Below are 24,977 nucleotides of genomic sequence, written 5' to 3'. Positions count from 1 at the left end.
CTTCTTCAGTCGAGTACAGAAAGTAGGCAGGAGCAGTAGAGATGTGAAGACGATGTAATCAATCCATCAAATCTACGACTTCAAGGGTGATGGACTGATTACATCGTCTTCACATCTCTACTGCTCCCGCCTACTTTCTGTACTCGACTGAAGAAGCCTACTGTGTAGGCGAAACGTTTCGAAATAAAGTTGCCTAAATGTTGCCTAGGTGTCTTATCTACCATTTCATGTTTATCTTATGCTTCATCTTAAATTTTTGCTCAGCCTCTCTCCAGACCCTTACATACTCGTATTCGTTCCTGTCTAATCTGTTCTCTTCCTTCTCTTCTCCTGTCCTTCACTTTCTATAGGTTTCTACACTCTTATCCTTTTATTGTTTGTCCCTCTGCATCTTTGGATGAACAAGGGCTCTCTTTGTCTATTGTATTTCCCCTTCTTCTGGGTATGAAGTTCCCCTCAGCCTCCCCCTCACTCTCCAGCTAGGTGCTTCACCATCTCATCAGCTGATTTTCCTTCCAGTTCACTTTCTCAGTGCAGCGCATTCAGGAAATTTCTTATCCTTTCGAAATTCCCTCTTCTAAAGTCTGATTTCTTGTGCCATTCTTCCCTCTACATTTAGATCCACATGGTACATGATGTTCATCTATGTCATAGATGTATTTGAAGTAAATACTTGGTCTAGTCTTGCTTGTTCACTTCGTCACTCCTAACATTTTTAATCTCCTTTGAGGGTCTCAATTCTCTCAAACTATTTGTTTGTGGTTGAAATCCCTCGTGGTAAATAGGTTCACCGAAGACTTATGTGCATTCCTACCTACCTCTGCTGTAGTGTCAACAATAGCTTCATTATCTTTGTATTCCTGTCTCTGTCTCATACTGTTAAGTGGCGGGTTAAAGGACACATTCGACCTTAGTGGCGGGTTAAAGGACACATTCGACCTTAGTGGCGGGTTAAAGGACACATTCGATCTTAGTGGCGGGTTAAAGGACACATTCGACCTTAGGTCGAATGTATCCTTTAACCTGGTTAATACTTGCAATCACCTGCTGAGCTGAGCATTGGTCCGGGTCTTTCTTCCTAACAGTTCCAATTTGGAGAGAAACATGACCAAATTCTCTCTTATTGAAAATGATGGTCATACCTTATACAACTTCAGTCAAGTGTTATACAAACTTAAACCTTATTCACTATCTAGCGAGGGTGATTAACAAAATCTCTTAAATGCTCATTATGCAACGTTGCCCCTCGTATACCTTGGAAAGTAGGACAGGTTTGAAGATTGAGACACTTATGCAACATATGGGAATCTTTATTCAGGAAACGTTTCGCCACACAGTGACTTCATCAGTCCGATACAAAGTAGAAAGGCGTAAGGAGAGGAGTTTGAGGTAATCAATCCCTCAGCCTGGAGTCGATGTGTTCAGTCCATCAATCTTGTAGGCTGAGGGACTGATTACCTCAAACTCCTCCTCTCCTTACGCCTTTCTACTTTGTATCGGACTGATGAAGCCACTGTGTGGCGAAACGTTTCCTGAATAAAGATTCCCATATGTTGCATAAGTGTCTCAATCTTCAACTTGTCGGTTTTTCAAACCATTCATCAGGACAAGTTTGCGTTAGCTTGTCATTGCCTTGTCTTGCACACATTTCTTCCGTTTTATAGCCATGCATAACGACGATTATGATACAGTGGTGGCCTGGTGGCTAAAGCTCCCGGGTTCGATTCCCGGCGGGTGGAAACATTTCGACACGTTTCCTTACACCTGTTGTCCGGTTCACCTAACAGCAAATAGGTACCTCTGTTAGTGTGACTTTGTCAATGGTCCAAGTCGGACCGAAACGTCGTCGTAAGCTTCTCTCTTTTATGTGCGGGTTATTTGTGTATCGTTCCAGTCACGGTATTGTGCCTTTTTGTTATTTATTTAGGTACCTGGGTGTTAGTCGACTGGTGTGGGTCGCATCCTGGGGGACAAGATTAAGAACCCCAATGGAAATAAGTTAGACAGTCCTCGATGACGCACTGACTTTCTTGGGTTATCCTGGGTGGCTAACCCTCAGGGGTTAAAAATCCGAACGAAATCTTATCTTATTCCTTCGCTCGTCATTAGTTAGGAAGTGTTACTTATAGAAGTTTCCCCCCATGTTTCTCATTTTCTCTCACACTGTGCAAGGGTGAACTGTCATATTTCCAGCAGCCTGACACTTCACCGTTTCTAAGTAAGTAAGTAAGTAAGTAAGTTTATTCAGGTATACACAAATACAGTTACATAGAATTATCATACATAGCAGCATATGTGTAGAGAACCTAGGATAACCCAAAAAAGTCAGACAGAGTGACTTATTTCCTATAGAAAATTTAGGAATCAAGCAGGAACACAATTGATAATATAAACGTATCTCGAAACTAAACATTATTATTGATGTGCATTGAGCTGTCGGGTTTCAGATATGTGACATTTAAGTAAATTCGCAAAATATTTAACAAATACGCTGAATTCATAAGAGATATTTAGGGTTAACAGCAACGAGAATGTTGGTCAGGCGATGTGGAAAAGGCACTTATGTACAGTTCAGGACATTTATTTCAGGAAAAGTTTCGCCACGAGTGGCTTCTTCAGTCCTAATACAAAGAAAACTAAGAAAACGCGTATATAAAGTGACTCACTTTATATACGCTTCACTGCAGTGAGGGGACTTGAGCTAGAGTTCGTCACGGCCACGCTAGCTGGAGATTCGTCTGTAAAAACTTGCATTTGTGGTCACAGTGGTGCCTGTGCTAACCTTCCTATGGTGTAGAAATATACCTAGTTGGACGAATCTTATTGTGGCTAGCTCGTCCAGTGGCTAACGCGACGGTCTGGAGTTTTGACACAGTAGACCACGACATCCTACTCCACAAACTTGACCATTACGGTATAAGAGGCCATGCGCTTGCTTATTTCAAATCTTACCTTACTAATAGGTATCAGTACGTCACCATTAAAGACACAGCATCAACAACACGGCCACTTGATACTGGAGTTCCGCAGGGAAGTGTCCTTGGTCCCCTGCTCTTCCTCATATACATCAATGATTTTCTAAACGTATCCCAACACCTGAAACCCATTCTCTTTGCTGACGACACGACTTATGTCATCTCTCACCCTAATCTTGCCACCCTCAACACCATTGATAACGAGGAGCTGATCAAAATATCGACTTGGATGACAGCCAATAAATTTACGCTTAACACTGACAAAATCTACTATATTATGTTTGGTAGCAGAGCAGGAGATGCACAAATTAACATTAAGATCGACAACACTCTAATTACCAGACATAATGAGGGCAAATTCCTAGGCCTATACCTTGACAACAACCTGAATTTCAGCACCCATATCCAACACATAACCAAAAAAGTATCCAAAACGGTTGGGATCCTCTCCAAGATACGATACTACGTGCCGCAAAATGCCCTTCTCACACTATACCACTCACTTATTTATCCATACCTCAACTATGCTATTTGTGCTTGGAGATCAACTACAGCAACTCACCTAAAGCCAATAATAACCCAACAAAAAGCTGCAATAAGAATAATCACTAAATCCCATCCCTGGCAACACACACCCCCACTCTTCATAGATCTAAACTTACTCCCTGTTCAGTACATCCACACTTACTACTGTGCAATCTACATCTACAGGACCTTAAACTCCAATATCAACCTTGACCTAAAACGCTTTCTTGATAGTTGTGACAGAACCCACAGGCATAACATCAGACACAAACATCTCTACGACATTCCCCGTGTCCGGCTAAACCTTTACAAAAATTCAATGTATGTCAAAGGCCCTAAAATCTGGAACACACTACCTGAGAACTCTAGAACTGCTGACACATTCATCACCTTTAAAACTACCATTAGAAAACATCTTATCTCCCTGATACACCCCATCAACTAACTCCACGAATACCACCTAGTGGTTCACACTTACACTCACTCACCCATTTGACCATAAACAGAAATATTAATCTCAATCTTAAAATAATAAATCCTATGATACTCCAATACTGAAACTATGTACTGTGCCAAAACAAAAGCATTCACATTGCTAAACTCACAAACTAGTATTTAGTCACTTAGCCATAATACCAACTTACCTCATAATTTGTAATATTTTAAAATAAAGAATTAAACTAAGTCTGCCCGAAATGCCTAGCCATGCTAGGCGTTCTAGTGGTACACTCTGTAATCATTATTTAACTACATGTAAACCACACAATAACCAAATTCTGTAAATTCAACATTGTAATCCTTATAGAGAATAAACTTTGAATTTGAATTTGAATTTGAGACTCTCTGACCGCGGGTTCAATCCCGGCCGGGGTATGGTGCGTATATAAAGTGGTATGATGACCGCAAAAACGCGTGTGTTCAACATAGAGACGATGTTGGACACCTCATGAAATTCAGTGAAGCTAAACTAGTGATTAAAGAAGTCGACTTAAGACGGAGAAAATGCATTGAAGCTGCACTAATCACTGTCAGTAACACTATAAAGCAAAAATCCGGTAGTTACAGTATCTCAAAATTGCTAATCAACAGGATATTACCAATTCTGGGAACTGCTGTTACATGATGTCAGCAGGTCCCTCTCTAGCCATCCGTCTCACCTCCTCAGTTCCACTACTACTACTACTACTACCACCTCTACCCACGCGTCACTTCACCTGACTCCTGCCACTATATATATGCGTTATCTTAGTTTTCTCTGTATTAGGACTGAAGAAGTCACTCGTGGCGAAACGTTTCCTTTAATAAATGTCGTGCACTGTATATAAGTGCCTTTTTCCACATCTTGTCGGTATCACCATACCATTTCCTCATGGTCAGGCGAGTTTGTGAATATTTATTTAATGTAATAGTGGCCGATAGATATATTATCAGCGAAAATTGTAATACAAGATAAGTGAAGAGGAATACATCTGGAAGATTCCAGATATATAATTTGAAGAAATAATGATGGTATTAACAGAAAACGTGATGCGGTATGAAATGGGCGCCATGTTTACTACCTCGTATATCATCTAGTAATTAAATTACGCCTCCCAGTCAAGTATTGGAAAGTAATAATTTATGTTCCTTACTTGAAAAGTGTTTAATAATTGAAAAATAGTAGATCAAACTTAAATTCGTCAAGTCTACAGTCCACTCAAGAGCCAATTGTACTGGTGTAAATGTTCATATTAAAGATGCAGGAAAACTAATGCAGTGTCCCGGAGTTAGTTCAGGAGCTGAGACGGTGGGTGTTGAAGGAGCGACGTTATTTGCGGCTTCATTGTCCCTAAAGTCCCTCAAGAGTCTCCAAGATACATCAACATCAGTAAGTTACGATTTGTTTTTGTGTCAAGAGTTCTCGCCAGTGTGTAGGTGGAAGGTTAATTCCAGATTGTGTTGTGAAAAATCCTCCACATTCATCCTAACATTCATCTTTCGTATATAGTTCTACAATCTTCCCAGTATGTCCTTGAATTTGTATTTATAAAGCTACTGGATGGCGAAACATCTACAAATAAAGATACCCAGATATTGCACATGTGTCTAATTCTTCATATATGGGCTGAGGAAGCCACTTGTTGGCAAAATGTTTCTAGAATATAGATACCCAAATGTTGCAAAAAAAATGTGTTTTATTTATCAACTTGTCGGTTTAGTAAATTATTTATTCAAAATGTGTGTATATATATATATATGGTATGAACCTTGGTAATAAATACCGACAAGTTTGTTTAGAAAAACACGTAAGCAAACACTATGACATATTTATTAGAAAACGTTTCGGTCCTGGGACCGAAGTGATCAAGGTCCCAGGACAGAAACGTTTTCTAATAAATATGTCACAGTGTTTGCTTACGTGTCTTTCTAAACCATATGTGTATATATATATATATATATATATATATATATATATATATATATATATATATATATATATATATATAAATATATATATATATATATATATATATATACATTATTTATTTATTATTATCACACTGGCCGATTCCCACCAAGGCAGGGTGGCCCGAAAAAGAAAAACTTTCACCATCATTCACTCCATCACTGTCTTGCCAGAAGGGTGCTTTACACTACAGTTTTTAAACTGCAACATTAACACCCCTCCTTCAGAGTGCAGGCACTGTACTTCCCATCTCCAGGACTCAAGTCCGGCCTGCCGGTTTCCCTGAATCCCTTCATAAATGTTACTTTGCTCACACTCCAACAGCAAGTCAAGTATTAAAAACCATTTGTCTCCATTCACTCCTATCAAACACGCTCATGCATGCCTGCTGGAAGTCCAAGCCCCTCGCACACAAAACCTCCCTCCAACCTTTCCTAGGCCGACCCCTACCCCGCCTTCCTTCCACTACAGACTGATACACTCTTGAAGTCATTCTGTTTCGCTCCATTCTCTCTACATGTCCGAACCACCTCAACAACCCTTCCTCAGCCCTCTGGACAACAGTTTTGGTAATCCCGCACCTCCTCCTAACTTCCAAACTACGAATTCTCTGCATTATATTCACACCACACATTGCCCTCAGACATGACATCTCCACTGCCTCCAGCCTTCTCCTCGCTGCAACATTCATCACCCACGCTTCACACCCATATAAGAGCGTTGGTAAAACTATACTCTCATACATTCCCCTCTTTGCCTCCAAGGACAAAGTTCTTTGTCTCCACAGACTCCTAAGTGCACCACTCACTCTTTTTCCCTCATCAATTCTATGATTCACCTCATCTTTCATAGACCCATCCGCTGACACGTCCACTCCCAAATATCTGAATACGTCCACCTCCTCCATACTCTCTCCCTCCAATCTGATATCCAATCTTTCATCACCTAATCTTTTTGTTATCCTCATAACCTTACTCTTTCCTGTATTCACCTTTAATTTTCTTCTTTTGCACACCCTACCAAATTCATCCACCAATCTCTGCAACTTCTCTTCAGAATCTCTCAAGAGCACAGTGTCATCAGCAAAGAGCAGCTGTGACAACTCCCACTTTGTGTGTGATTCTTTATCTTTTAACTCCACGCCTCTTGCCAAGACCCTCGCATTTACTTCTCTTACAACCCCATCTATAAATATATTAAACAACCACGGTGACATCATACATCCTTGTCTAAGGCCTACTTTTACTGGGAAAAAATTTCCCTCCTTCCTACATACTCTAACTTGAGCCTCACTATCCTCGTAAAAACTCTTCACTGCTTTCAGTAACCTACCTCCTACACCATACACTTGCAACATCTGCCACATTGCCCCCCTATCCACCCTGTCATACGCCTTTTCCAAATCCATAAATGCCACAAAGACCTCTTTAGCCTTATCTAAATACTGTTCACTTATATGTTTCACTGCAAACACCTGGTCCACACACCCCCTACCTTTCCTAAAGCCTCCTTGTTCATCTGCTATCCTATTCTCCGTCTTACTCTTAATTCTTTCAATTATAACTCTACCATACACTTTACCAGGTATACTCAACAGACTTATCCCCCTATAATTTTTGCACTCTCTTTTATCCCCTTTGCCTTTATACAAAGGAACTATGCATGCTCTCTGCCAATCCCTAGGTACCTTACCCTCTTCCATACATTTATTAAATAATTGCACCAACCACTCCAAAACTATATCCCCACCTGCTTTTAACATTTCTATCTTTATCCCATCAATCCCGGCTGCCTTACCCCCTTTCATTTTACCTACTGCCTCACGAACTTCCCCCACACTCACAACTGGCTCTTCCTCACTCCTACGAGATGTTATTTCTCCTTGCCCTATACACGAAATCACAGCTTCCCTATCTTCATCAACATTTAACAATTCCTCAAAATATTCCCTCCATCTTCCCAATACCTCTAACTCTCCATTTAATAACTCTCCTCTCCTATTTTTAACTGCCAAATCCATTTGTTCTCTAGGCTTTCTTAACTTGTTAATCTCACTCCAAAACTTTTTCTTATTTTCAAAAAAAATTGTTGATAACATCTCACCCACTCTCTCATTTGCTCTCTTTTTACATTGCTTCACCACTCTCTTAACATCTCTCTCTTTTTCTCCATATACTCTTCCCTCCTTGCATCACTTCTACTTTGTAAAAACTTCTCATATGCTAACTTTTTCTCCCTTACTACTCTCTCTTTACATCATCATTCCACCAATCGCTCCTCTTCCCTCCTGCACCCACTTTCCTGTAACCACAAACTTCTGCTGAACACTCTAACACTACATTTTTAAACCTACCCCATACCTCTTCGACCCCATTGCCTATGCTCTCATTAGCCCATCTATCCTCCAATAGCTGTTTATATCTTACCCTAACTGCCTCCTCTTTTAGTTTATAAACCTTCACCTCTCTCTTCCCTGATGCTTCTATTCTCCTTGTATCCCATCTACCTTTTACTCTCAGTGTAGCTACAACTAGAAAGTGATCTGATATATCTGTGGCCCCTCTATAAACATGTACATCCTGAAGTCTACTCAACAGTCTTTTATCTACCAATACATAATCCAACAAACTACTGTCATTTCGCCCTACATCATATCTTGTATACTTATTTATCCTCTTTTTCTTAAAATATGTATTACCTATAACTAAACCCCTTTCTATACAAAGTTCAATCAAAGGGCTCCCATTATCATTTACACCTGGCACCCCAAACTTACCTACCACACCCTCTCTAAAAGTTTCTCCTACTTTAGCATTCAGGTCCCCTACCACAATTACTCTCTCACTTGGTTCAAAGGCCCCTATACATTCACTTAACATTTCCCAAAATCTCTCTCTCTCCTCTGCATTCCTCTCTTCTCCAGGTGCATACACGCTTATTATGACCCACTTCTCGCATCCAACCTTTACTTTAATCCACATAATTCTTGAATTTACACATTCATATTCTCTTTTCTCCTTCCATAACTGATCATTTAACATTACTGCTACCCCTTCCTTTGCTCTAACTCTCTCAGATACTCCAGATTTAATCCCATTTATTTCCCCCCACTGAAACTCTCCTACCCCCTTCAGCTTTGTTTCGCTTAGGGCCAGGACATCCAACTTCTTTTCATTCATAACATCAGCAATCATCTGTTTCTTGTCATCCGCACTACATCCACGCACATTTAAGCATCCCAGTTTTATAAAGTTTTTCTTCTTCTCTTTTTTAGTAAATGTCTACAGGAGAAGGGGTTACTAGCCCATTGCTCCGGGCATTTTAGTCGCCTCATACGACACGCATGGCTTACGGAGGAAAGATTCTTTTCCACTTCCCCATGGACAATAGAAGAAATAAAGAAGAACAAGAGCTATGTAGAAAAAGGAGAAAAACCTAGATGTATGTATATATATATATGCATGTGCGTGTCTGTGAAGTGTGACCAAAGTGTAAGTAGGAGTAGCAAGATATCCCTGTTATCTAGCGTGTTTATGAGACAGAAAAAGAAACCAGCAATTCTACCATCATGCAAAACAGTTACAGGTTTTTGTTTCACAGTCATCTGGCAGGACGGTAGTACTTCCCTGGGTGGTTGCTGTCTACCAACCTACTACCTATATATATATATATGTAATATATATATATATATATATATATATATATATATATATATATATATATATATATATATATATATATATATATATATATATATATATATATATATATATATATATATATATATATATATATATATATATATATATATATATATATATATATATATATATATATATATATTCGGCTTTTGCCACTTAACAAAAACTTGAATTATCTTAGGAATCATGAAAGGAATATATCCACTGTACTAAGGTCAACTTCATATGTGGCTAGAGGCCGGTTTAGGCTTCTAACCACATATTATGAAATCTAACCGTGCTTAGAAAGCTGGCAATGTATGTTTCTATCTTATGTTATCCTTACGCTACACAAACTAAATGAATTGTGAATAAAAATCACATTGAGAATAAATGTCATAATACCATGGTTGCAACAATTCACCAAAAATCCGCACTTAGGAGAGGAACGTTAGAATAACATTACGCTTCATCCTGGATCATTGTCAAATCACAACTGAGAGAGTAAGAGGCAGGGAAGTCCAGAAAACAGAACTGGGGAAGGGAGGAGTATCATGAGAGTAGTAAGTAGTAGCAGTATTAATAGTAGTGGGGTTAGTAGTGATAACAGTAGTAGCTGGAGTGACAGTAGTAGTAGTAATGAGGGAGTAGTAGTGGTGAAGACAAAACAAGTGGTAGAAGTAATAGTATATGCAGTGATACACAAATAACCCGCGCATAGGAGAGGGGAGTTTATGACGACGTTTCGGTCCGACTTGAACCATTTACAGTCATACTAACAGAAAGGAGAGAAGGAGGCAGTATATATAGGCTGGCTTATAGGTTAGGCTAGGTTAGGTTAGGATCGGTTTGGTTAGACTAGGTTTAGTTAGGTTAGTTTAGGTTTGTTGAGGTAAAATAAGGTTCGTTAAGGTGCTTATGCTAGTTAGATTAGGTTAAAATAAGTAATTTAGATTAGGTTTTAAGAGATGGCTATGTTATACTACATTATGTTAGCCTGGTTAATTAAGTTAGGCATTTCTCCTATTCGTAAGTTAGCTTCTTAAGTAGAATTTTCATTACCTAGAATTTCGTTTTTCTAGATATAACAGTTCTACTTTGAACGTCTTCAATGCAATTTTCATTGTACTATATCTTTTGTTACATTAGCAATGTTTGCTCTCCAAAAAGCCAAGCAGGAAGGAAACGTCAATGTAACCGGTCATAACTAACAATATAACGAAATTTAACGTAACTGGCTAATCTAAACAGTAGATATAGGAACGTACATTGCATACTGTTTAGAGAGACGCTTGAGTAAACACTAGGACGTACTAGAAAACGTTTCAGTCCTGGGACTGGTATCAATTACCAATGCTTATACCAACAATTATATATTATTTTGAAATCATATTCATCTATATATCTTGAAATCCCCGCTAATATAAAAAAAAAACATTAACTAATTTGCAAATTTGATCTAAGCTAAGGTGCTTAGGAAACTGCGTTATTTTTAAATTATTTATTTTTGAGAAATATGAAATGAGAATTTTCATCTAGGCTTTCTGAATATTTGAGAGGTGAAATGAATAAAGGCAGAGTTTTAATTAAATCTTCGCCTCATTTGGTGAGATCAGTCAGGTTATGGCAGTTTATTTGACGCTTAATTTTCCCAAGATTGAGTCAGGGTGTGTTTCTGACAGCAGCCCTGAAAGTGCTAAAACAAATCTATACGTCTGAGTTTAAAAAGCCAAGATACCATTTAGGTCGAGGACTAAACGAAAGTTGTTATATGCTTTCCCATATACTCGCAGTGAACATAACGGAGGAGCATTGTAGCAGGCCTACTGGCCCATACAGGGCCGGTCCTTCTCATAACTAACCATTCTCACTCATATATTTATCCAGCCAAAACTACACAAGGATTTGCTTCAGTACCTGAGATACTGATCAAGCCCAGCCCTTCTTATATATTTGTCTAATCTCTTCTAAAGCTACCCTAGGCCTTAGTTTCTATTATGGTTTTTAATAAACTCCTGCATATATTGACCACTTTGTCTGAAAACCACACACACACACACACACACACACACACACACACACACACACACACACACACACACACACACACACACACACACACACACACACACACACACACACACAGTGGACTGGTGGATGAACCTGGGAGGGAAGATCGGATGGCAGAGCTCAAGAAAAGATAGGAAGAGTGGGGAATGAAGCTAGAAGGGCTTAGCGAGAAAATGGAGGAGAGGATTGCTGCAGAGAACAGGAAATGAGAGCTACAAGCCATAGGAGCAGAGACTAAGATACAGAGTTTAGAAGAGGAACTAAAAAAATATGAAACAGTCTAAGGAACTGAAGATCAGTACAGGCATGACATCAGGAACTGCTACATAAGTCACAGACTTGGAGACTGTAGGGAAGAAAGGAGCTATACTGTATGCAGAGGCCCTATCAGACCACCGTGGTGCCCAGGAAAAGGCAAGGAGCACACCAGGAACAAATGAGAAGACTAATGAAAATGAAGGTGCTAAGCCATATGCAGAGACCCTAACAGACCACAGCAGTGCCCAGGAAAGGTTGAGAAGGAAATATGACAGACCACTGAGCACAGAGACATCAGCTAGAGAAGAGATTGAAGGAAGGAATGCTGCAATGGAGGCAACTAAATCGTCTCAGGGAATGCAAAGGGAAATGCAGTGGGAGGATGAAAGGGAGAGGTCAGTTTTTGTTTATGGGCTCCAGAAAGTTGAAGGGGAAACATATGAAGCAAGAAGAGAGGAGGTGAAAAAAAGCGATTGAAAGTATCATGGAAGCAATAAGAGAGGACGACACAACCCAGTTGACAAATTTTCTGATAATGGGGTGGTTTGCAAGAGGAAAAAACCGGTTAATCAAGGTGATTTTCAAGGCAGAATCAGCTCGAAACAGGATCCTGCACGACTGAGGGACATACTAATGTACCAGAGGGTGTACCTCGACCATAACAGAACACAAGAAGAAGGGCAGGAACTGAAAGAGAGGGTACAAACACTCAAGGAGGAACGAGAGGCAAAGATGGAGATGAGCAGGAGAACCCATACTCAAGAGGAAGAGCAAATACAACCTCCCTCAGAACCACCCACAGAAGGGCCTCAACCACGACAACCCCACTGCAACCAAACAGTCTAACCAAAACTCACACAATGTACCCTCTGACCCCACCACCCCATCACAAACTCCACCCCCACAGCAACCCCCCACATAGTTCCCCACCAGGTCTCCCATTCCCCCAACCCCAATGTTCTCCCCAAACCACAGCTTTAGAAAAGAAGTTGAAGCTTTGGTATATGAATGCAGATGGAATAACAAATAAGTGTGAGGAGTGGCATGAAAAAATCAAGGAGACGTCCCCAGACATCATAGCAGTCACAGAAACAAAACTCACTGGGATAACAGACACAATCTTCCCACCTGGATATCAGATCCTGAGGAAAGACAGAGGGAGCAGAGGGGGAGGAAGAGTTGCACTGCTCATTAATAACCAATGGAGATTTGAGAAAATGGAAGGAATGAACGAAATTGGAGAAAGGGACTACATAGTAGGTGCAATTTAGTCTGGAGGATGTATAGCCCATCATAAAACTGCAGGAGGCCAAGAGAAGAATAAGAAGAGAGCGACAGAGCTTTGGTGGACACACTAGAGACAGATGTTCCAGAGATGGGACATAGAAACAAGGGGCCACAATTGAAAGTTGAAGAATCAGATGAGCCAAAGGGATGTTAGGAAGTATTTCTTTAGTCACAGAGATGTCAGGAAGTGGAATAGTAGGGCAAGTGATGTAGTGGAGGCAGGAGCCATACATAGTCTTAAGACGAGGTTTGATAAAGCTCATGGAGCAGAGAGAGGTAGGACCTAGTAGCGATCAGTGAAGAGGCGTGACCAGGAGCTATGAATCGACCCCTGCAACCACAAATAGGTGAGTACAAATAGGTGAGTACTCACACACACACACACACACACACACACACACACACACACACACACACACACACACACACACACACACACACACACACACACACACACAAACACACACACACACACACACAAACACACACACACACACACACACACATATTAAAAAGTGGAATGACCTAAACGAGAAAGTTGCGGAGGCACGATATACACACAACTTTAAGAATTGGTATGAAGACGCTCACGAGGGAAGAAATTTAACGACCCCAGTCGTGACTAGATAGGAAACATGAGCTGATACCACGAGTACAAATTACCGAGTACACAAACATGCCAGGCAAAAATTGCTGCAGAAACTCTGGGAAAACAACTGGAGAAAAGTTGGTGGAGCATCTAGAGTGGAAAAATAAATGCTTTTCCGAACAGTTCGTATCAGAAAAAAATACGTGTGGAACACATTCAGGAACGGCGATAATGCCACAGGATTTATATAAACAAAACAGATGGACAGATCCCACTTTTATACGCACAAAATATTTGATAGATTTTTTCCTTGAAACGCTAATTTAGTAGTGGGAAATTATGGCAGGAATAAAAACCAAATAATTACAATGATGAGGTGTTTGAATTTAAAATAAAAGAGTGAAAGAATAAAAATATTCTCATGATCAGTACTTGTCATGATGTTCTCATGATCAGTACTTGTCATGATGTTCTCATGATCAGTACTTGTTATGATGTTCTCATGATCAGTACTTGTCATGATGTTCTCATGATCAGTACTTGTCATGATATTCTCATGATCAGTACTTGTCATGATGTTCTCATGATCAGTACTTGTCATGATGTTCTCATGATCAGTACTTGTCATGATGTTCTCATTATCAGTACTTGTCATGATGTTCTCATGATCAGTACTTGTCATGATGTCCTCATGATCAGTACTTGTCATGATGTTCTCATGATCAGTACTTGTCATGATGTTCTCATGATCAGTACTTGTCATGATGTCCTCATGATCAGTACTTGTCATGATGTTCTCATGATCGATACAGGAACGATATGCTAGACGAGAAACTGTACTATGTATCTCTTAAACGTTGATGTAATAATAAACTCTGATTGTGACAAAGAAATAATAGAGTATCTGAATAAACATCAGGTCTGATCAAACAAATGGTCACTGGAATTATAATCAGTGCAAATGAATGTTATAATTAATTGGGAAGAGAAAAGAAGACTGGAAAATAACTGTCTAGTGGGCAGCGGCTGCAAACCTGACTCAAGTAGAAGAGCTTTGGGGGTTAGCGCATTACCAAGCAGTGCTCGTTTGATGACCTTAGGTTTTATTATCCTACATGCAAAATATATCTGTCCTGTCGAGGTGTATACAGCACCAGATCTGAACAAGCCAAGAAACCGACGAATGTGTAAATATTTGCAACGAGCCTATTCCCAGAGTTGAGGAGAGTCAACTACGAGGAGAGAATAGTACTGAGTCTGATGACAATAGCGCATAGCATGTCAGGATATCAGGAAATATTTCTTCAACATTATCATATATAAATGTCAACATAATAAACATAAACAGTGCAATTTATGTGAGTCAAGTCGTTTTTGTTCACTGTAAAAATGTGAAAAAATTAAATATTTCTTACAGATTGGATCATTACCAGTAATAGACTCCAGGGAGGCCTCTAAGGCCAAAACATTTACCTGGATAAGGCTCGGGTAGGCCTGGAAAATACTCTTGGTTCCTCCTGGCTGGCACCTCCAAGATATCCCACTCCACAGACATGTAGAACTCCCTCAGGTCAATGCCGATCATCACAATGTTGCTCCCCTTGATTTGTTTACTGTGTTTTAGGTCCACCTGTAATGTAGGAAAGTGTCAACTGTGGTGGAAGATTTATATTTTTACACTTGATCAATCCATGGAAAGGGGAGACAAATGCAAGGTTGAAAATAGGTGAAATGGAAGTTGATTTTTAATAATGTCTAAAGGGGCTGGGATTGAGGACAGTAGAAGTCAACTGGTCAGGTCGTGTTATGACCCAGGTAATAGAGTGCTGGCTTGCCAGCGGGAGATTAAAGCACATCTTGACAAGGGTCAACACAATAAGCAGCGGGTAAAAAGGGCATTTGGGTGTTTCCAGGCGACCCAAGACAAAATGGATGCCTCAGTAAACTGGATTATCCCAACTGGAGAGTGACTCTCTCGCTCTCTCTCTCTCTCTCCCCCTTTGAAACTCTCTCTCTCTCTCTCTCTCTCTCTCTTGTTTACAAGTTAAGAGCTGTTACCTTCATCAACTCATTGGAAAGCCTATATATTGTTATGAAACATACGAATAGGAAACAGGATGAAGTTAGAGTCATCTGTGGACCAGCGATTTCATTTGGTTTGTGTCATGGTCTGTCACAAACGAATTATGGGTGAAAAACAGACCTTCATATAATAACATTCTTGTAGAGGACCAGAGGAAGTCCTAATCAGGGCTATAAAAGACTGAAAATTAGCAAAAGTTACCCCAGCGTTTAAAAAAGCACGAAAACTTGTGCCCTAAACTTTCATCTTACCAGCTTAACGTCAGTTTTAGTTAAATGAAAATTAACATTAAGCTCAGAATAGTTAATTTTATGGGAAACAATTGATTTGTAAAAGAAAACCAGTAATGATTCCTCAACGAAGATCATGCCAGCCTAACTTATTCAAATTTTCCTTTCATATACTCAAATATAAGGATGAGAAAAACCCAACAAGTGAAGTATGATTAGATTTCCAGAAGAACTTCGATAATTTACGCTCTCGACGATTACTCGCAAAAATAAAAAAAAATGCATTGTACAGGAGAGAAATTACATGCTAGGATGAGTGTCTGGTTCACAGACAGGAAACAGAGAGTGGTAGATAATGGAGAGGTGTCTGGGTGGGTAGACTTCAAGAATGGATCGGTTCTTATAATAATAATAATAATAATAATAATAATAATAATAATAATAATAATAATAATAATAATAATAATAATAATAATAATAATATATTTATTTATTTACTACAAGTACATGTACAAGGTACACAGACCATAGCTGACATCAGTGACATACTACTATATAGAAAGCCCCTTGTTATGCTGAGCATTTCGGGTTAATTAGGGCAGTTTTGTCCCAGGATGCGACCCACACCAGTCCACTAACACCCAGGTACCAATTTTAAACTGATGGGTGAACAGGGACAGGGACAGCAGGTGTCTTATGGAAACACGTCCCTAATGCTTTCCAGCCGTACCGGAGGAGATTCGAAACCGGACCTAAGCGTGTGAACTGAGTACGCTAGTGATCGAGCTACGGTCTTGGTCTAATCCTTTTCACACTGTACAAAAATAGTCTCAGTTTAGGGTTAACATCTAAGAAAAAATTTGCTTATGACAGCAAATTGGAGAAGAGTGCAAAATCCAAGGCAGATTGAGTAAACCGCCGAACGGGTGGGGTTTAAACTCATGGCGGATGAGTTTTACGACTCACTCGCCATGTGTTTGTTTGCACTCATGTTATTACGATTTCGTGAGTCAAGATGGCGGACTGAGTATTCAAAGTGATCTGTTCAGGTTGACAGAAAATAATATCGAAATACAGGAGGAAGAAAAAAATTAAAAAAAAAAAAAAAATAATCCAGGCAATCTCTTGAGAATATTTAATTATTTCAAGTTAGAGAGAGAGAGAGAGAGAGAGAGAGAGAGAGAGAGAGAGAGAGAGAGAGAGAGAGAGAGAGAGAGAGAGAGAGAGAGAGAGAGAGAGAGAGAGAGAGAGAGAGAGAGAGAGAGAGAGAGAGAGAGAGAGAGGGGGGAAGGGAGAGGAAGGGAGAGAGAGAAACGAAGATGATAACCCCTGAAACTATTAAGAAGATCACCTATGGGTGTAACCTTGAGCTTAATCGCCGAACTCTCTCGACACACAAACCCAACAATTACTCAAGCACAGAATGCTATCGAAATCAGTAAATGGCAGATCCTTGTTTGTCAGAGGACGGCTCGAAGGAGAGTAATGGTAGGGAGAGTTATGGTAGGGAGAGTAATGGTAGAGAAGGTAATGGTAAAGAGAGCCATGGTAGAGAGAGAGAGAAATGATAGGAAGGTATCGCTTGCCACAGTGATAATGGGAAGTCATTCCATTATTAATAGCTTCGCTAAATCATCGAGGAGTGTCCAATTAAGTGAGCATTTGTCCCAGGATTATCACTTTGAAACCTGTGTCTGTCTTCTCTTTCTTTACGTCAATACTTTTCTTGAATATTATTATAAATATATATATATATGATAGATATATATATATATATATATATATATATATATATATATATATATATATATATATATATATATATATATATATATATATATATATATATATATATATATATATATATATATATATATATATATGTAATAAGATCACAGTAAACAGGTGATATCAGAATAATGTAAAACATCTGAAAGAATAGAATTCTTTAGCAAGCTTTAGACTACTCACATTATCAAGGATATGATAATGTGAGTAGTCACGAAAGCGCTTGAATTTCTCTATTCTTTCAGAGTGGTTAGTTTTCATATAATATATATATATATATATATATATATATATATATATATATATATATATATATATATATATATATATATATATATATATATATATATGTGCAAGGAATTCATGAGAGCATGCAGAAATATACACAAACAGAGATCATTGTTTATATATATATATATATATATATATATATATATATATATATATATATATATATATATATATATATATATATATATCATTAATTAATGATAAAATAGTGAATATAAAATATGTAAACATTACACCAACATATTGAATCAGAAAGTAGATATCTTCCATCTCGTTGGAATTTGGTTGGGAGTTAAGGTGTACGAGGCATTTTCTCTCTGGTTCACTTTACTGAGACGCTGAAGCAGCTAGATGGTAACCTTTAGGTCTTTGTTATTCACAAAGAGAGTCTTTGAACCCTTTCGCTAAAGCAGAGAGTAGTACCTTCGTGCTAGGCACCAAAGCATCCTCGATCCTACTTTAACAATATTGTGTCAGTAGCCCATCTCGCCTTACTTATTTCATTTATGTTCTTCCCTGTGATTAGCAGCACAAAACTTTTAGCTCAAATTTAAATGGATATAGGTGGCAAGCCAGTTTGTGATTATTCATTATGGTGGATAAGAGGATTTCCAGTAAGGCGGAACAATATTAAGGTTTTCTTTCAGGGAGGCAATCAGCTGTAGCGAAGCTCCTCTGTATTACGTCATACACTTCGTTGTGGTTTACAAGCAGGTCACCTGTTTTCAGGTTCACTTGTATTCAGTGAGAAGGGGAGAAACGAAGTTGAAGTCACTACAGCGAGGACGTTCTTTTGATCAAGACGAGAGCCTAGTGCCGAAATCGGAACTCTAATTGCAAAATCTCTAGAATGATGAGCACTGAGAAATTAAGACACATGTGCAACATCTGGGTATCTTTATTGTAGACGTTTCGCCATCCATTGGCTTTATCAATGCAAATACTTGATTCTGAGGACATGTACATAACCTTCACGACTACGACAACTACAACTACAACTAACCCATCTCTTTGGGTAGGACCTACTTCCACTGGGGAATCCCGCCTACCAGTGACTATGCCCTCGTCTGCTACACGTCCCATTTCTACCTGACGTTAGTATATAAGTGCCAGGCTCCTTGCCTCTGCTTCAGAATCTCCACGACTACGGTGCTCTTTGCACCAACTCCAAGGCTGAGGGACTGATTGCCTCATCTTTTGTATATAGTTCTACTGTCTTCAAGTTATGTTCTGGAATTTGTATTGATAAAGCCACTGGATGGCGAAACGTCTACAATAAAGATACCCAGATGTTGCACATGTGTCTATCTCTTCATCTTGTCGGTAATGTATACCATTTATGTACAACAATAATAAGCACTCTCGGCTGTGAAACAGGCTTTTGAGGGCAGTTGCTGCTTTGCGTATATCTTCATACAACAGGCTGTTCCACCTGTATTTTTTATGGGGCAGCTTTGTAGCTGGATGTAGTGCTGACGCCGTGTGTCTCTTTTCCTCAGTATTACCCCCATGCGAAGCTGAGGTCATATATACTAGCTAAATTATCCAGGGGGCCCAGTAGAAATTGCTCTACTAGTTTACTGGATGCTGTTTAAAAGGACACAAGGTTGAATGTCCTCCCAGCTTATCTAGTCTGACAGAAAGAGAAAACTTTCTTCCATTACGGTGGCCCGTGGCCTGGTGGCAAAAACTCTCGTTTCACACGGTGAGAGCCCGGGTTCGATTCCCGGCGAGGGTTGAAACACTGGGCGTATTTCCTTACACCGGTTGTCTATGTTCACCCATCAATATAAAATGGCTACCTGAGTGTTAGTCGACTGTTGTGGGTCGCATCCCGGGACAAAATTGACCTAATTTGTCAGAAATGCTCTGTATAAGAAGGGGTTTGCTATATAGTAGTATGTCATTGATGTCAGCTATGGTCTGTATACCTTGTACATGTACTTGTAGTAATAAAGATATTATTATTATTATTATTATTATTATTATTATTATTATTATTATTATTATTATTATTATTATTATTATTATTATTATTATTATTATTATTATTATTATTATTATTATTATTATTATTATTATTATTATTATTATTATTATTATTATTATTATTATTATTATTATTATTATTATTATTATTATTATTATTATTATTATTATTATTATTATTATTATAATTAATAATAATAATAATAATAATAATAATAATAATAATAATAATAATAATAATAATAATAATGGTTCAAAGAACCGACAGGCCAAGGGACTGATTACCTCAAACTCCTGATCTTCAATAATTTTCCTCTGTACTGGACTGAGGAAGCCACTGGTTCGCGAAATGTTTCCACAGTTAAGATACCCAACGTTACACAAATGTCTAATTCATCATCTTATTTCCACTGTCATCCGGAGAAATGTTGGGAACCTTTTGTATCACAGACTTTAGTCGAGAGTTTGTGAAGCATCGCTAAACAAATTCTACCTCTGGGAAGAATTAGTATCTCATAATAGATCAGGTTAGGTAAGATTCGTTAGGAAACAGGACAGGTGTTTCCTGACGCTGGTCTTAGTCATATGATGACCAGCAACTAGAGTTTTTGGTCATCTGACCGGGGCCCTCCGCTGGCTTACCGGACAACCCCATTAAAAATTATTGACAGAGTTATAACCATTTAGCATATATCTAGTTAACAGGTAGAACATATTTGCCTCAATGTGTGTATCTGTGATTCACTCATCCCTCCTTCCTGCAGAGATGTTCTTCTCAAAAACCAGGATGATGGTGCTGGAATTAAGAGGAGAAACGAGGATGGAAAGGGGATCATGGTATACCCAGTGATCTTCTGGACAGAAGCTACGTTACATATGAAGGGGTTTCAGGATTAGTTCCAGCTGCATTTAAATTTATTTTAATTTTTCCCACTTCCTCTAATTGAAATTCTGCGGTGGTAGCTAGTTAAGCTCGCTGGAGAACCTTTGTGACCTTTCTAATGCTTTAGCAGAAAAGGATTGAGGTGAGAAGGTTTAGCATGCTAGTATGTTGTTGTTGTTGTTGTTGTTGTTGTTGGTAATATTGTTGTTGTTGTTGTTGGTGGTGGTAATATTGGTGTTGTTGTTGTTGGTGGTGGTGGTAATATTGTAGTTGTTGTTGTTGTTGGTGGTGGTGGTGGTAATATTGTTGTTGTTGTTGTTGTTGTTGTTGGTGGTGGTGGTAATATTGTTGTTGTTGTTGTTGTTGTTGGTGGTGGTGGTAATATTGTTGTTGTTGTTGTTGTTGGTGGTGGTGGTGGTAATATTGTTGTTATTGGTGGTGGTAATATTGTTGTTGTTGGTAGTGGTAATATTGTTGTTGTTGTTGTTGTTGTTATTGGTGGTGGTAATATTGTTGTTGTTGGTAGTGGTAATATTGTTGTTGTTGGTGGTGGTAATATTGTTGTTGTTGGAGGTAATTATTATTGTTGTTGGTAGTGAAGTATTGTTGTTGATTGGTTGGTGTATTATTGTTGAATTGGTGGTGGTGGTATTATTTGTTGTGGGTATTATTGTTGTTGGTTAGTGGTAATATTGTTGTTGTTGGTGGTGGTAATTATTGTTGTTGGTTGTAATATTGTTGGTTGTTAAGGTGGTGGAATATTGTTGTTGGTGGTGGTAATATTGTTGTTGTTGTTGGTGGTGGTAATATTGTTGTTGTTATTGGTGGTGGTAATATTGTTGTTGTTGGTAGTGGTAATATTGTTGTTGTTGGTGGTGGTAATATTGTTGTTGTTGGTGGTGGTAATATTGTTGTTGTTGGTGGTGGTAATATTGTTGTTGTTGGTGGTGGTAATATTGTTGTTGTTGGTGGTGGTAATATTGTTGTTGTTGGTGGTGGTAATATTGTTGTTGTTGGTGGTGGTAATATTGTTGTTGTTGTTGATGGTGGTGGTAGCATTGTTGTTGTTTGTATTGGTGGCATTGTTGTTATTATTGATGGTAATGTTCTTGTTGCTGGTGCTGGTGGTGGCATTGTTGTTGGTGGTGGTTATGTTCTTGTTGTTACTGGTAGTGGTGGTGGCAGCATTATTGTTGTTGATTGGAGTAATGTTGTTGTTGTTGCTGCTTGTGTTCTTAGTTGGAGGTGGTGGCAACATTGTTGCTGTAGGTGGTGGTTAAGGCATTGTTTTGGTTGGATTGGCTGGTGCATTTATTGTTGTTGGTGGCAATGTTGATGTTGTTTCTGGTGATGGTGGTAGCACTGTTGTTGTTGGCATTGGTGATGGTATTGTTGTTGTTGTTGGTGGTAATGTTGGGCGCTGTTGTTGTATTACTGGTGGTCTAGTGGCAGCTGTGTTATTATGTAGCAGGTGGTGCTGGTAGCACTGTTGTTAGTGTAGCTGGTGGTGCTGGTGCTTTGCATGTTGTTGTTACCAGCTGGTGGTGCTGGTGCAGCACTGTTGTTGTTGTAGCTGGTGGTGCTGGTGGCAGCACTGTTTGTTGTTGCCCAGCTGGTGGTGCTGGTGGCAGCATGTTAGCAGGTGGTGGTGCTGGTGGCAGCACTGTTGTTGTTGTAGCTGGTGGTGCTGGTGGCAGCATTGTTGTTGTTGTAGCTGGTGGTGCTGGTGGCAGCACTGTTGTTGTTGTAGCTGGTGGTGCTGGTGGCAGCACTGTTGTTGTTGTAGCTGGTGGTGCTGGTGGCAGCACTGTTGTTGTTGTAGCTGGTGGTGCTGGTGGCAGCACTGTTGTTGCAGCTGGTGGTGCTGGTGGCAGCACTGTTGTTGTTGCCAGCTGGTGGTGCTGGTGGCGCACTTGTGTGTAGCTGGTGGTGCTGGTGGCAGCACTGTTGTTGTTGTAGCTGGTGGTGCTGGTGGCAGCTGTTATTGCTGTGGTGCTGGTGGCAGCATTGTATTGTTAGGCTGGTGGTGCTGGTGCAGCACTTATTAATTGTTATGCTGGTGGTGCTGGTGGCAGCAATGATGTTGTTGTAGCTGGTGGTGCTGGTGGCAGCATTGTTGTTGTTGTAGCTGGTGGTGCTGGTGGCAGCAATGTTGTTGTTGTAGCTGGTGGTGCTGGTGGCAGCACTGTTGTTCATTAGTACCTGGTGGGTGCTGGTAGGCTTTGTGTTGTTATAGCTGGTGGTGCTGGTGGCAGCATGTGTTGTTGTAGTGGTGGTGCTGGTGGCACTGTTGTTGTTGTAGCTGGTGGTGCTGGTGGCAGCACTATTGTGTTGTAGCTGGTGGTGCTGGTAGCACTGTGTTGTAGCTGGTGGTGCAGGGTGCTGTTGTTATTGTGGCTGGTGGTGCTGGTGGCAGCACTTGTTGTTATGTTGGTATGGCTGAGTTGTTGCGTGGTGGCTGAGCAATGTTGTTGTAGCTGGTGGTGCTGGTGGCAGCATGTTGTTGTGTAGCTGGTGGTGCTGGTGGCAGCACTGTTTGTTATTAGGCTGTGGTGTGTGGTGGCACTGTTATTGTTGTGGCTGGTGGTGCTGTTGGCGCAGTGTTGTTGTAGCTGGTGGTGCAGTGGCTGCATGTTGTTGTTGTTGTAGCTGGTGGTGCTGTGGCGCTGTTGTTGTAGCTGGTGGTGCTGGTGGCAGCACTGTTATTGTAGCTGGTGGTGCTGGTGGCAGCACTGTTGTTGTTATGGTACTGGTGGTGCTGGTGCACTATGTTATTGTAGCTGGTGGCGCTGGTGGCAGCATTGTTGATGTTACTGGTGGTGCTGGTGGCAGCATTGTTGTTGTTGGCTGGTGGTGCTGGTGGCAGCATGTGTTGTTAGTAGCTGGTGGTGCTGGTGGCAGCACTTGTTGTTGTTGCCCGCTGGTGGTGCTGGTGGCAGCATTGTTATTTGTTGTAGCTGGTGGTGCTGGTGGCAGCATTATTGCCTATGGTGGTGCTGGGTGGCAACATGTTGTTATTGTACCTGGTGGTGCTGGTGGCAGCACTATTGTTGTTGGTAGCTGGTAGCAGGTGGTGCTGGTGGCAGCACTGTTGTTGTTGTAGCTGGTGGTGCTGGTGGCAGCACTGTTGTTGTTGTAGCTGGTGGTGCTGGTGGCAGCACTGTTGTTGTTGTAGCTGGTGGTGCTGGTGGCAGCACTGTTGTTGTTGTAGCTGGTGGTGCTGGTGGCAGCACTGTTGTTGTTGTAGCTGGTGGTGCTGGTGGCAGCACTGTTATGTTAGCAGCTGGTGGTGCTGGTGGCAGCAATGTTGTTATTGTAGCTGGTGGTGCTGGTGGCAGCACTGTGTTGTTGTTATGCTGAGGTGGTGCTGGTGGCAGCACTGTTGTTATTAGCTGGTGGTGCTGGTGGCAGCACTGTTGTTGATGTAGCTGGTGGTGCTGGTGGCAGCACTGTTGTTGTTATGCTGGTGGTGCTGGTGGCAGCACTGTTATTTATTGTAGCTGGTGGTGCTGGTGGCAGCATTGTTGTTATTACCGGTGGTGGTGCTGGTGGCGCATTGTTGTTGTTGTAGCTGGTGGTGCTGGTGGCAGCACTTGTTCATGTGTACCTGGTGGTGCTGGTGGCAGCATTATGTTGTAGCTGGTTTAGTGCTGGTGGCAGCACTGTTATTATGCTGGTGGTGGTGGTGGCAGCACTGTTGTTGTTAGCTGGTGGTGCTGGTGCGCACTGTTGTGTAGCAGCTGGTGGTGCTGGTGGCACTACTTTGTTGTTGTTACTGGTGGCGCTGGTGGCAGCATTGTTGATGTTACTGGTGGTGCTGGTGGCAGCATTGTTGTTGTTGTAGCTGGTGGTGCTGGTGGCAGCACTGTTGTTGTTGTAGCTG

At 40.3% G+C, this 24,977-nt stretch overlaps 1 protein-coding gene across 2 annotated transcripts in view; it reads right to left on the bottom strand.

Moving 5' to 3' along the window:
- Window positions 1–24,977, bottom strand: part of nAChRbeta2 (nicotinic acetylcholine receptor beta2) — a 1,855,029-nt gene that overhangs the window by 475,266 nt on the left and 1,354,786 nt on the right. For both annotated transcript variants that reach the window (XM_070086879.1, XM_070086880.1), the window contains exon 6: window positions 15,304–15,460. In XM_070086879.1, the coding sequence (XP_069942980.1) occupies window positions 15,304–15,460 (157 nt within the window). The remainder of the gene's footprint in view (window positions 1–15,303; window positions 15,461–24,977) is intronic.

The sequence above is a fragment of the Cherax quadricarinatus genome, chromosome 20 (assembly GCF_038502225.1).
Source record: "Cherax quadricarinatus isolate ZL_2023a chromosome 20, ASM3850222v1, whole genome shotgun sequence".
Lineage (NCBI taxonomy): Eukaryota > Metazoa > Arthropoda > Malacostraca > Decapoda > Parastacidae > Cherax > Cherax quadricarinatus.
This window is presented reverse-complemented; position numbering and strand designations above follow the sequence as displayed.